We start from the raw sequence: 13,981 nt of genomic DNA on the forward strand, positions 1-13,981 counted from the left end.
ACAATGTGTGTCACATTTGGCTTTTTCTCCTGTAAGGGACAGCACGTGTGAGTGAGTTCTGTGGCATAGCGTTTGGTGAAAACTAATTTTGTGAACCACCCTATTATAGGCGATATCGTAATCTTCTATATCTCCAAAATAGAAATCTCGATATATCTTGAATCCCGATATATCACCCAGCGCTAGTAGGAGGAATAAATGTCTGGCGATATGGGACTGTGACACTGTGAAACTGTACATTATGTGACAGCTCCAATATGTTATTAGAATTATAACAGACCCATCCTTACCTCTTTGACCTTCTCTCTGCGCTCGTTGGTTTTGGGGTCTGCTGCTTTGCCGCTGTCGCTCCCCAAAGGATTTTTGATGAGACAACTTTTAAACTTGTTGTAGGTGAAAGTATCCACAGATCGCACTGAGGCGGACTCGGACCTGGACACCGTCAGCTCCTCCTGCGCTTTGCCTCCAACCAGCCGCTCCTCGGTGGCCTCCACAGCCTGAGTCACTGCGGGCTTTCGGTTCACACTCTTCAGCCTGTCCGCCTTGGCAGACACCATCGCCCGGGAGTGCTCCTGCTCCTTAACGGGTCTCTTTAGGTGTTCCTTCACGTCATTCTCGGACCCGGAGCCCACGGTGGACGGCTGCACTTCTGTCTTGGACAGAAAAATGCGTTTTAATCTGACGGAGTCCGGCAGAAAGAAAAGCGCTCCGAAGCAGAGAGTGACCAAGCCGGAGAGGAAGAGCAGAAAGACGAACTTCTGGGACAGGCGCAGTCCCATGCCCGATGCCGAGACACCGGGCAACTTTCGGAAAACCATGGAAAGTTTTTACGCGGAGAGCTTGTTCCTATGTAACCTATACCTATGGGCGTCCTGTGAGCGAATGAAATGTGGAACACAAACACACCGAACACACACCCCCGTGACACCCGCAGAGAGGCATGCACACACACGCACACACACACACACACACACACAGGCTGTGTTTATCTGACTGGCTATTGATCGGATCTGCATACGAAGGTTAAGGCCTGCCTACATCTGCGCAACACGAGCCCAGGGGTTGTCTTTAATATGTCTTTTATTTATTCATTCTACGTGCACAACACCGATCCTAGGTTATCAGCACTGGTGGATCGAAGATTAACGCCAACGGAAATAAATGCACTTTATTCCCATTAGAGATTATCAAACATCTTTGATTCTAACAAAGTTTGGACTCGGTGCATTTTCATTATTTTCTTCTCTTTAAACCCAAGCCGTCAATAATAACACGAAGAAGCCCCGAGCATCATCATCATCATCATCCTCGTCATCCTCAAAGCGAACCACGCTGCAGCATCAAACCTCCCACCACCACAGGCAGGGCTAGGATCATCTGTACTGTGCTGCTCGTGCTCGTGGACGGAAACGTGCGCGTATTCATGTCGCCTACAGATCTGTCATCATCATCATCATCATCATCATCATCCTGCAGCCTTCCTCTGTCTCTCTGCTCCACCAAAAAAAACCGCTGAATGAGCCGTTCGTTGTCCCGTGTGAAGTTTATCCACAATCCGGTTCAGAGGAGATCAAAATCCACATCCACACACACACCGCGTCCACCACCGCTGCTCTACCCGCCTCCTGGCTCTCTCTCCCCGGCTCGCAGTGCGCACTGGTGTCGCCGCGGACATGCGTAAAAGAAAGAGAAGCAGCGGAGGAGATGAGGAGGGGAATGGAGGGGGTAGGGTGGGGTGGGGGTGGGGGGGCATGGTATGGTATGGTACACACACACACACACGCACACACACACACGCACACACACACACACACGCACACACAAACACACACACACACGAAAAAACATTTAAATCTGTTTGAACCAAACAAAGGCAGAGAGAAGCTGTGAATGAATGAATGAATGAATGAATGAATGAATTTCCACATAACCAGAAAATGAGGGGATTTAATCCACACACATCAGCTGATACAGATGTTTACAGCTGCGGGTGGACAAATACATCAACAAAGAAATCCTCTCTCACTCCTTTTTTCATCTCTCTCCCTTCTTTTTTATTTTATTTTTTTCTCCCCTTCACCTCTTTTCCTTCTTTTTTTTCTCGTCTCTTTATTTTTTCCTTTTTTTCTTCCGTCTTCTTTTTTCATCTCTCCCTTTTTTAAAATTTTTTTTCTTGTCTCACTCTTCTTTTTTCACCTCTCCCATTCTTTTTTCTCATCTCTTCTTTCTTCTCTCTCTCTCTCTTCTTTTCCCCCAATTTTTCACCTCTTCCCCTTCTTTTTTCATTTTTATCTCATCTCTTTTTTGTCCTCTCTTTCCCTCCATTTCTTTTTTGTCCATTTTTTCTCCTCTTCTTTTATTTCATTTTTCTCCTCCCTCTCTTTTTCTCTCTCTCTTTTTTATCAAATAAATTCAATCTTTGAGTTATTTTCTGCAAGATGAAAAGACCAGTTATTGTTTGGTTTCCATGGTTATCTATGAATGAGTGAGGCCAAATAAACCCTCACAGGTTCATCTCTCTCCCATTTACTGTCACATCATTTTATTTTAAAAGCGTATAAAACATGTTCAACTCAAGGACACACATACTGTATCCATCAAGTCCATAACATTTCAATCAAAACATGCAGATTCTCACCACTGGAAAATAATTGTATTAAAAATGTATGAGTTTCAAGCTATAATTCAAACTAAACAAACTCTTCTTTGAATACACACATTTGCAAAATGTTGCAATAAATTACAACTTTATGGCATATAACAATGGTTGGAAATATGAATGTATTTTAATAAAGTGCACCCAATAAACTAAAAGTCCTAAATAAAAATAAAAATCTCCAAAACCTCTGAAATACAACAACAACAAAAAAAGACTTAAGTCTTTTGTTACTGTTGAGTGTCGATGGGAACCTGTTGAAAAATATAAAAACCACGCACAACAGAAGCGAGGGGCTCGTCATGATGATAAAAAACACTCACGGGACACACAAGACAAACAAGCTTGGAGAAAACAAAGTAATACAGGACGAAAAACAAGAAAACAAATCACTTTGATGGTCTTTAAATCAAAAGTTTGATATAAAGTTTCAGGATAAAAGTCATAATAGAAACCTTAATTCTGCTGACCTGCACATCAAAGGCATCAAAGACCGGTTGATGATTGGAAGTATTGAGTGACATCCTGATCACATGATCCATTCATTCCTTTATCTCCTGTCCTGCGGCTAAGGGTCACAGGGGTCCGCTACATTTAACCTAGCATGTTTGTTTTTGGTTTTTGGATGGAAGGAAGCCTTTGTACCAAGAGAATAGCCACACAATCAAAGGGAGAACATGCAAACTCCACTGACCACCAAACCAACATGTGGCCATAACAAGAACATATGGAAAACATTCTAAATGTTCTTTATTAAATTAACCAATTTTTTTTTTTTTATTCACCACATTGTGTTACATAGCGTCAGTGAATGCCTCACATGGTCTATGGATGACGTCACATGTTCACCTCAGTGACAAGTGGAGGGTTGACAAAGACAAAGGACCAAAGCCACAGGGAGCAGCACAACAATAACATGCATACGCAATAAAACACACTGTGCACACGGAGCCTGTCTAGCAAGAAGATAATATGCAGTAATTACCACAAACAAAGAGTTCTAAACTATTGTAATGCCTAAAAATCTAAAGAAAGCCACTTAGCCAGGAATTACATGTGATATTTCTAACTTTTGTTAAACATAGACATATAATATGAGATGATTTTTGTCTCTTTTTTCGGAGCACATTTAAATGGTTATGATAAAGTTAATAATATTGGTATTTTTAGTCTTTAGGCTCATGTTGTGAGCTGTTACATAGGTAAAAATATGTGTGTGCAACTGTTTATCACCTTTTCATTTAGCACAAACAGTTTTGGTGTATCTTTATTTTCCTTCAAGAATTTTCTTCTTGGCTTTGTTTCTCCAGATAAATATCAGTAGTACAATATATAGTAGTGCTGTGCATTGCCATGGATCTGACAATGCGATACAATTCACGATACGATATACCCCGATTTATCTTGATACAAAAAATACAATATACGTCACGATATAAATAATTACAAATTTCACAGTACAAAATGGTATGAAATACAATTTATTTAATTTTTTTAAACTTGCGAGAAGAATAAATGGTAAGTTACTGTAATTCACCAATATCAAAAACAAGTTATGTTTATGAAACTGTCATTTACATTTTTCCAAAAAGTTTAACTTTTGCTTTTACAACAGATTCTGATTCTGTTAAGTTTTTAAATTCTTTAAAAAAAAAAAAAGTTACCACATACATCTATAAAAGTGCCCTGTATGTTTTTTGAAAATAAACTGCAATCAACTTAAGCTATTTTCCAAGCATGTTAGTGCAATGAAAAGTTTTTAGTTTTTCTTAAAAAAAAAAAAAAAAAAAAAACATGATTAAAAAACAATTATTTTTTTTTTGGATCAATACGTTAATCGTGCAGTGAAATATCGCAATATTTCGCCGAATAAACTTTTTTCTTACACCCTTAGTATATAGTTATTTTCAAAATAAAACAAGTTTAAACATTACACAAGCTTTAAAGCTGTCTTTGGGCCACCAACACCCATGAATCAGCTAAAATCATCACGACATTATTTAATTTATGACATTGCATCTTTTTAGTATTCAAGAATCAGGACTGTCCTGTTTACTAAAACTATCATGAAGTCATTTATTATCATGTTATTGTTTATATTTGGCATCTATTGGTTAGAAAAGTACAAAAGATGAACATTACAGCAGAAAAAAGTAGAAGTAGCGTAGCTGGGGGGGGGGGAATCTTAATGTGGAAGTTTCCCCTATTCCTTATTTTATTGCACATATTTGAATCACTCCGTCCAATATTTGTATCTAATGATGCTTATTTTTTGGCAGAGTCGGTAGAATTCAGTCTGAGAACAGCCGCCGACTTAGTCATGACTCTCTGTTGTAAATACATTTGTCATTGCTTCCTTTGAATAAAACTTGATGACGCGTAAAAAGACCATAAAGTGTTTGTCCTCATTATGTTTACAAAAGTGAGACAGAAACTGAAGTGTAAACACAGTTTTAAGTTAGATAGATGGCAGAACAAAGTCGGCCATTAGCGAAGAGCCTTGCACAGCACTATTCACGAGTCACGCTAAACAGCAGCGCAAGGAAACCGAAGTCTGATTGGTTTAGATATTGGTCTGTAATCGGAAATCAATTAAAGAGCTACAGCGCATCATCACATAGCTACGGTACCTATAGCTAAAGCCCTGAGGTGGACTGATATTGCACTGCTTTACAAAAACTGCCTCAGGTTGTCCTGAAAAATCAATGCGTTTAGTGTTGTTTGCACAAAAACTAACACAGGACTTTGTTTCTTTGCTACTTTTCCACTAGAACTACAAAATAAGGAAAGTTTTGTCTTCCTCCTCGTGATGTGAATCTGCTGCTTAGCTGTTATTGTCAGTAAAAGAGGGCAAAAGTACAAGTTCAGTGGAGTTTATTTGTCACTATTTCAACATTGCTCTTGCTGATGGGGAGTAAATGGTCACTTTACGATTGTGATGTAACGTGAATCATTTACAGTATTATACAGAACACATGATCTCCGTCCATCCTTATACAGTCAGTTCATAAACTGAGCTTTTATGTTTATGCATATTTTGAATACATCTAAAACAGACAAGAGAAACTGGTGGCTGACGGCAGGTCTACTTATGTGCACCCACCAAAACAAATACACAAAAAATATATAAAATGGCTCTAAATAATACATACAATGAAAGAAAATCCCACAGAATGACAGGAAATGACATCAAAACACACACATTACACCTAAAAACCTCACAGAATGACCCAAGAATACAGAAAATGACCCAAAACACACACAAAAAAAACACAAAATCCCACAAAAACACAAATTACACCTTAAAACACAAAACATTACACCAACACACACACACAAACACCTAAAAACAGAGAATGAAACACAAACACACACAAATTACAACTAAAAAGACACAGAATGACAACAAAGATGCACAAGATGACATAAAAATACACAAAACGAATGCAAAAAACACAAAATGACAGCAAAAACACACTGAAAACTAAAAAAAATGACTCCAAAGTCACAAAACAACAAAATTGGACAGAAAGACAGCAAAAACACAAAGAAGCATCACTAATATGTACAAAAACCCAAGACAGTAATTAGACATTACAGTTCTGTGGCCCTTACTGTGAAAAAAGTGGCCTATTTCTGATTTAAAACATTGTGGAAGGACGACCAAGATTTTAACTTTAATAAAGTTTGAAGATTTGTTCCAGATTTGGTCTCAGATGCGAGACTGAATGAAAAAAATATTAAAATGGACTTATACTTATATCGACTTATACTGTTGACTTTATACTATTTGGTATTGATACCACCAAAGGAACAAAAACATGTACAATTTCACCTAAACGAATTTCTCCAAATTGTCCAAACATGCCCAACAAAAGGGAAAATAGAGAACAGCCAGGTTACACCCATGCATCCACATACAGTCTCTCAAACATAATTTCTAAGCACAGAGAGGGAAATCTGCTGCTGTCTGTATCTGTATGATGTTGTTTGCGTGTGGGTAATAGGGATTCATCCCTCAGCCGGGCTTTGTAATCACACACACGCTTTGTTTATCTGTTCCACAAACACAACGCATCAGTTCCTCGACCTTTTCTCTCCTTCCTCTGAACACAGTCGCAGCCAATCAGGAGCTAAAGATGTGGCGCTAAATCACATCTTTCATAAAATAAAGGCCACCTTCATTACACGCTGATTTACAGACACAGATTCATCACAGATATAATCACAAGAAACCAAACACCAAAATGTCCCAAAGACATCTGGTGTGCACAGTGTTAAACGTCAGCCAATCACAGCTCTTCCTCGTTCTTGCTTGTATTGTAAAATTGAATTCCAGCCCAAGCCGCAGGATGTTTTATTTATCAAACACCAACAAAACGCAGTCCATGGCTTTGTGTTCTGCTCGTTCCAATATATCACACGAATGCATCAGCACATTCCACAGAAAAAGTAAAAAGGGTTTCAAGTGTGAATGTGGCTTAAAAGTGGAGAAAATGGGGGGTGTAGTGTCATTTAAAATGTAGGAACAATTAGTTTAAACTAGCAAATAATGGACATAACAAATTGTGAATATGGTTAAATTGGAATAAATAAGCATGAAATCTGGTGAAAAGATGTTAAAAGTGACAATATCTGTAACATTAAGTGGGAAAATTGGTGAAAAGGGTTTAGAAGTGCTAAAAATGTCTTGAAAGTGGGAAAAATTTGCAGAAAAGGCATTGAAAATTGATGGAAAAAGTGGCAGGAATGGGAGTAATGTAGCAAACATTTGGCAAGAAAAAGTGATGAAAATAGTTTGGCGTAGATGCAGGAAAAGGATTAAAAAAAGAAAAAGCAAAATGGGCTCAAATTGTTAAAAAATATTCGCATCTGGTGTGCACAGTGTTGATACGTCGGCCAATCACAGCTCTTCCTCGTTCTTGCTTGTCTTGTAAAATTGAATTCCAGCCCAAGTCGTCGGATGTTTTATTTATCAAACAAATACCAACAAAACGCAGTCCATGGCTTTGTGTTCTGCTAGTTCCAATATATCACCCGGATGGTTGGAATGCATCAGCACATTCCACTGTGTCCGGATTAATAATGTCACCACGTTGTGAGTTGGTTTTTTTTCTGTCCCTCTGGTTATGCTGGAAAAGTATTTGCTGCTGACTTTGGAAATTGTGGCTATGCAGTGGAATCCATCAGATACAGAAGCACTTTTTGGGATGATGTGTCAAACCTGGAGCTTTGTTTTATAGGAATAAACAGGACACTTTCTGGCATGGAATGATGTAAACACAAAAACTAATTCATTATTATTATTATTATTATTATTATTATTATTATTATTATTATGGGTCAGCAGAGGAAGTGAGACGTTGTTTGATCCAGTTATTGGTATAAACACCTTCATATTAATGTTAAATCTTAGAAAAGAACACATTTATGCTTTATAATAATCATGTGTCAACAAATACTCATTGGATGATTTCTTCAACCCAGTAATGTTGGTATTGTTTTATTGAGCTGTGGTGCAGTTCAATACCTGGCCTGAGGGGCAGTATTGTGCATAGTAGCATTCACTCCGTAACTTGCTTTTAACTTTTACATAATAATTAAGAACATAGATAACTAATGATTTTTCACATGTACTGTAATTCTTCATCATTCTACACCTACAAGAAAAAAACATGTTTTTTAATCAGCGGCCGATGTAGAATAGACGTTCACACACAGACGCTACGCACTCGTTCTCTCTTTACTTTTCAACATTGTGACGTATTAAGTATGGGTGTCTCGATTAGATATTTACATCGCATATCGGTCCGATATTAGGAAAAAGAATAAGTATCGAATTATCAGTGCATTGAGCTTTGATACATCATTTGTTTTAATTGGTCCTTTAATTTTCTAAATTTAATTTAATCATCAAATACTCATTGGTTAATAATAAATGGATCAGATTTTCCTCTTTCCTACTGTTGATTAAGCCTTTTCTAACAGTCCACACTGTGTATGATTTGTGGCGATATCGTATCGGATCAATATCAGTATTGGTTGGCCAATATGCAAAAGGGCAATTTACAAATACATGAACTATGTTCATTTCTACAAGTGAAAAGTTATTTTTGGGTTCTGTGTGACAAACTAAATAAAAAACTGCCTTTTGTGCTTTGAAACATACACCAACAAATTATGCGTGAACTTGTTTACGTCAAATTCCTTATTAATATTGGCCAATCCAAATGTTTGAAAATGAAGGAAACAAATGTACGGTGAATCTGTTGAAAACACAAGGTCATGGTCCTGCGATATCTACAGCAGTGTTTTTCAACCTTGGGGTCGTGACCCCATTTGGGGATCGCCTGGAATTTAAATGAGGTCATCTGAAATATCTATGAATAGATTAGAAAAAAAAATAAAAAAATCACTTGATTAAAATCTTTTTTTATGATCAAATTCCTGTAATTTTTCAAATTAAAACACAACAATCTGAAACAACTGCATTCTACACTTTAACTTTCTAAAGATAAATCGAGTTCAAATAAAATGCAGTATAAAAAATATCTGAGCTGAAGGAATTTGTCACTAATTGTGTTTTGTAACACCGTAACAAACGTGATCAAAAACTAATTGTAGATAAAAAAAAAAATGTCCTTTGGGTCATCAGGAAATAGTGATCAGAATCCAAAAAGTCTGTTTGTCAACCTAGGGGTCGCGACCCCCAAATGTGCGATCCCCTGAAATGTTTAGTAATTGATAAGAAAAAAATACGGATTAAAATTATATTTTAAAATGTTTTAATTATTCTTTTTCGAATTACAGTAACTGTATTCTATACTTATTATTATAATAAAGGTAGTAGCTATCTGTACGTAGCGGTATCAATATTCCGTCATTCTATCCATACGTAGCGCCCCTCATTGGCCAGTTGAGGTCACGTGATTAAGATGCTACGTACTTGTACTTCTGTTTGCTATTAATAAGTAGATTCCTGAACTACGTTTCGGACATGCTACGTATTTATGAACTGTTAAATGGACTAAATGGACTTGATTTTATATAGCGCTTTATCACCACTGAAACAGTCTCAAAGCGCTTTACATATCAGCTCATTCACCCAATCACTCTCACATTCACACACCAGTGGGACAGGACTGCCATGCAAGGCGCTAGTCGACCACTGGGAGCAACTTAGGGTTCAGTGTCTTGCCCAAGACACTGAGCCCAAGACACATAGTCAGGTACTGGGATCGAACCCCCAACCTCTCGATCAGAAGACGAGAGGTTGGGGGTTGTGATATTAATACATAGCGCCCCTCATTGGCCAGCACTTCTGTTTGCTATTAATATGTATATTCCTAAACTACGTTATGGACTAACTTACCCTAACCCTAAACGTAAACCTTACACTAAACTACATTACGGACTAACTAACCCTAAACTATGTTACAGACTAACTAACCCTAAACTACGTTACAGACTAACTAACCCTAAACTACGTTACAGACTAACTAACCCTAAACTACGTTACAGACTAACTAACCCTAAACTACGTTACGGACTAACTAACCCTAAACTACGTTACGGACTAACTAACCCTAAATTACGTTACGGACTAACTAACCCTAAACTACGTTACGGACTAACCTGAGCTGGCACATCTTGTTACGTTGTGCACGAATCCTTACTGCACTATATTTGTAACACAATATAACGAACATAATCAAAAATTTGTGATATAAAAATGGGTTCATGACCCAAAAAAGGTTTGACAACCACTGCAAAAAAAGAAGATTGGGAACCACTGATCTACAGCAAAGACTAAAGTCATGCCATCATGTGGTTACATTTTCCACAAAGTAGTAACAAACCAGCATCAACCACACATCTTACGTATAAGAACAGCTTGTACACTACATGATCCATTTCTGAGTTTTGAATCTATAATCTGATCAACAAACTGAGCATGAGAGCGGTTCTTCCAGCACATCCACAATCCAGGCTTGTGTTGTTGTGTTTTCATAGCTGAGTCTCAACCACAGCAGCGCTCGCTTCAGAGGTTTTACAGCCTAAACATCACTCTCACTTAGCCATATATTAAAGGCACTATATGGAGCATGTAACTGGGTGGGAATGCAATAGCAATAATAATCACACCATTAGGTTGACGGGACGGAGCCACTGGGAAAGCCTGAATACATTCACAGCAAACTGATGATTAAAAAAAGGCCTGTTGGATTTTACTGTAAAAACCATTTTCATAGTCACAAAAACATGTTGGTTTGTAAAAGCAGTTCATAGATGATCACATTGCGCCCTCTAACGGAATATTTATGTAGTACAAGTGGAGAGTTGAATAAAGCAAAAAAACAAAAAACGAAATAAAATTAAAAAAAACTGCCTAAAACATATAGGGTTAGGTTTGAACTCCATGGTGGAGTTTACATGTGGTTTCCTCACACTGTGGGAAAAAACATGAAGATTGAAAAAAAATCCAGAATTAAGCACTGAACATCACTTTACTAGTGAACAAATAATAAAAAAAGAAAAGATGTCACTAGTACTATTAGTAAGCTGTATATGCTAATAAAGAGGCAGAAAAAAGCTAATTCAGGCTTGCCATTGGCGTTTGAAAACATTACAACCAATCAGAGAGCTGGATTTGGTTATAATCCCTCCTACTACTAGTGCAGGGCTTTTCAACCTTGGGGTCGTGACCCCATGTGGGATCACCTGGAATTTAAACGGGGTCGCCTGAAATGTCTAGTAAGAGATAAAAACCATAAATAATTGTTTGAAAAATAAATAGGAAAATGTGAAGTTATTATTCATTTTTCAAATTAAAACAACGGACAACCAAAAACAACTGTATTCTATACTTTTTACTTTCTCAAATATACAGTAAATCTACCATTAGTTCAAATCAAATGCTGCATAAAAATATCTATACCAAAAATGATCACAAGCTAATTCTAGAAGAAAAAAGTCTCTTCGGGGTTGCCAGAAATTTGTGATATCACAATGTGGTCACGATCCAAAAAAGGTTGAGAACCACTGTACTAGTGAATATTTTGGGTTTACTACAATGAGACTAATAACAGTATAATATGATGAACCAGTTTGAACATACTGTACATTTGATATTGGTGATATAAACCATAGAGAACATGTACTGAATTTTGGTTTACTAACGCGTACGTACACTTTACCACTATTGAAGCAGAAAGTATCACTAGTACTACTCGTGAAGCAAAATGTGTCAATGAGCCTTATAATAAGGGGGCGGGGAAAAACTAATTCAGGCTTTCCATTGGCTTTTGGAGATATTACAACTAATCAGCTGGATTTGTAAATATATATATATATACATACACACATACTATTGCTAATTGATATATAAAAAACAAACATATTCATTGAGAAAAAAAAGAAAGAACAAAACAAAACAAAACTAACAAGCATACAGCTTACAATAAAAGAAAAAATGAATTATCATTGTTATTATCAACTGGATTTAGTTATAACCCCACTTACTTCATTTGCATTAGGTCTACTTAATAGTATTATTAAGACTAACAACGTCAACTACTACTACTAATACGATTTGGAATGTACTAGTACTATTACCAGTGAAATATTTGTTATTTAGTAAAGGTTTTTTTTGGTTAACTCGTGTGTAAGTAGATGTTACTAATAAAGTAAACTTGTATAAAATAACCAGTTTTGTGTTAGTAGCACTAGTAAAGATTGAACATTTTTGCTCTTAACATAGTTTGTCTACAAGTTAATGTCACCAATATCAGTGACATTCCAGCACTAAACCTATGATGGTGTTATTTAATGGTGCTTTAATTTCCAGTAAAGGAACCAGTCTGTCTAAGCATCTCTCAGCACGCCTGTAATACTGGTGGAGGTAAGCTACAACTGTAGCCTACATCATTAGACCAATGTTATCATGACATTTCACAATTAATCACACCGGTGTTAATTCTGACGTTGAATTTTGAATTAGTCGTAGTCTTTTGACTAAAATACAACTTAGTTTTAGTCCAAATTTAGTCATCAGGACTATTACAGTTATAGTCTAGTATTAGTCTACTAAACGACAATAGTATTTTAGTCGACTAAATCTGTTCTGTTGACTAAAATATAAACCATAAGAGCTGATGCATTTTTTAAAGCTTCAATTACCATTTATTTACATGATTTGTAACAAAAGTAGTTTTAAATGGATATCTTAAAAAAAAGACTTAAGTTGTGATTGGATTTCATCCCATGTGAACATTATAGTTTAGCTTTCATTAGTTGAAGTTGTGCTCACATGTATTTTACACGTTTTTTTTTTTTGTTTTTTTTTAATCATAGTCTAGTTATGTCACCAAATAATATATACAGTAGTTGATTAAAACTATGATGAAAACACTAAATCACAACTCTTCACCATTTGGTCCTGTAAAATTCCATTGATCAAAGCAAACTCCACTGATCAAAGCAAACTCTCATTGATCAAAGCAAACAGCATCTTTGTATGAGAGGCTCTAGCACTAAGTAATGAGGGAAGAATAAATCCAGGGAAAACGATTTAATCGTGTCTGAGATGATGGGAGCCCCAGTTGACAGATGAATTAGTTACGGGATTTAGCTCCAGAAAAACTGAATAAACAAATCCTCGCACTCGCACTCACCAACTCATTTACTGTATGCTCTCTGGCTTATTTCACACTCCACATGTAAATGTGTTTCAGCTGAGCGCGCTATTGAAGGATGGGAATTTACAAGTTTTAATGTATGTGAAATCAACTGGTAAAATGACCTGTGAAATTTTAGCTATAAGTAATGCAGTAATTTTCTCATATTTCTCATTCTTTTTACCAGGGATATTATATTATATATTATATTAGTGACACTGCTAATCCACATGATACAGGGACAGAATGTGAGCCCAGCATAATAGTGTGATGCCGGTGAATCCAGCCTTAATGTTGTTCTATGTTGCCATGTCTGGGTTGCCACGCTGGGTGTTTCCGTGTGTGTTTGCCGCCCTGAATTAATGTATGTGATTGTGACGTTTCCTTTTGTTGTGTCCTCACTCTCGCGTTAGTTCGTGGTTGGCGGGAGTAGAACGAGGTTTAATAAGTGTGGGCGGGAGGAAAAGGAGTGTGTTAGTTCACGTGCTGACAGTGTGGATGGTGTGTAAGAGCACTGTGTGCGATTGTCCTGCTCCCTTGTTCAGCAATAAAAGGCGAATTCTGACAAGACTTCAGTAACCCTTATTTCACGGCTCATCCACACTACAATAGCTTTCAGACACTAATGCATCACACAGAAAAATCTAAA

General features: G+C 37.0%; 1 protein-coding gene across 1 annotated transcript in view; it reads right to left on the reverse strand.

Annotated features, from left to right (window-relative positions):
- Positions 1–818, reverse strand: part of LOC114478330 (mannosyl-oligosaccharide 1,2-alpha-mannosidase IA) — a 310,653-nt gene extending 309,835 nt beyond the window's left edge. The window contains exon 1 of the mRNA XM_028471329.1: positions 291–818. Within this exon, the coding sequence (XP_028327130.1) occupies positions 291–818 (528 nt within the window). The remainder of the gene's footprint in view (positions 1–290) is intronic.
- Positions 819–13,981: the final 13,163 nt, after the last annotated feature.

Source organism: Gouania willdenowi, chromosome 16 (genome assembly GCF_900634775.1).
Source record: "Gouania willdenowi chromosome 16, fGouWil2.1, whole genome shotgun sequence".
Taxonomy (NCBI): Eukaryota; Metazoa; Chordata; class Actinopteri; order Blenniiformes; family Gobiesocidae; genus Gouania; species Gouania willdenowi.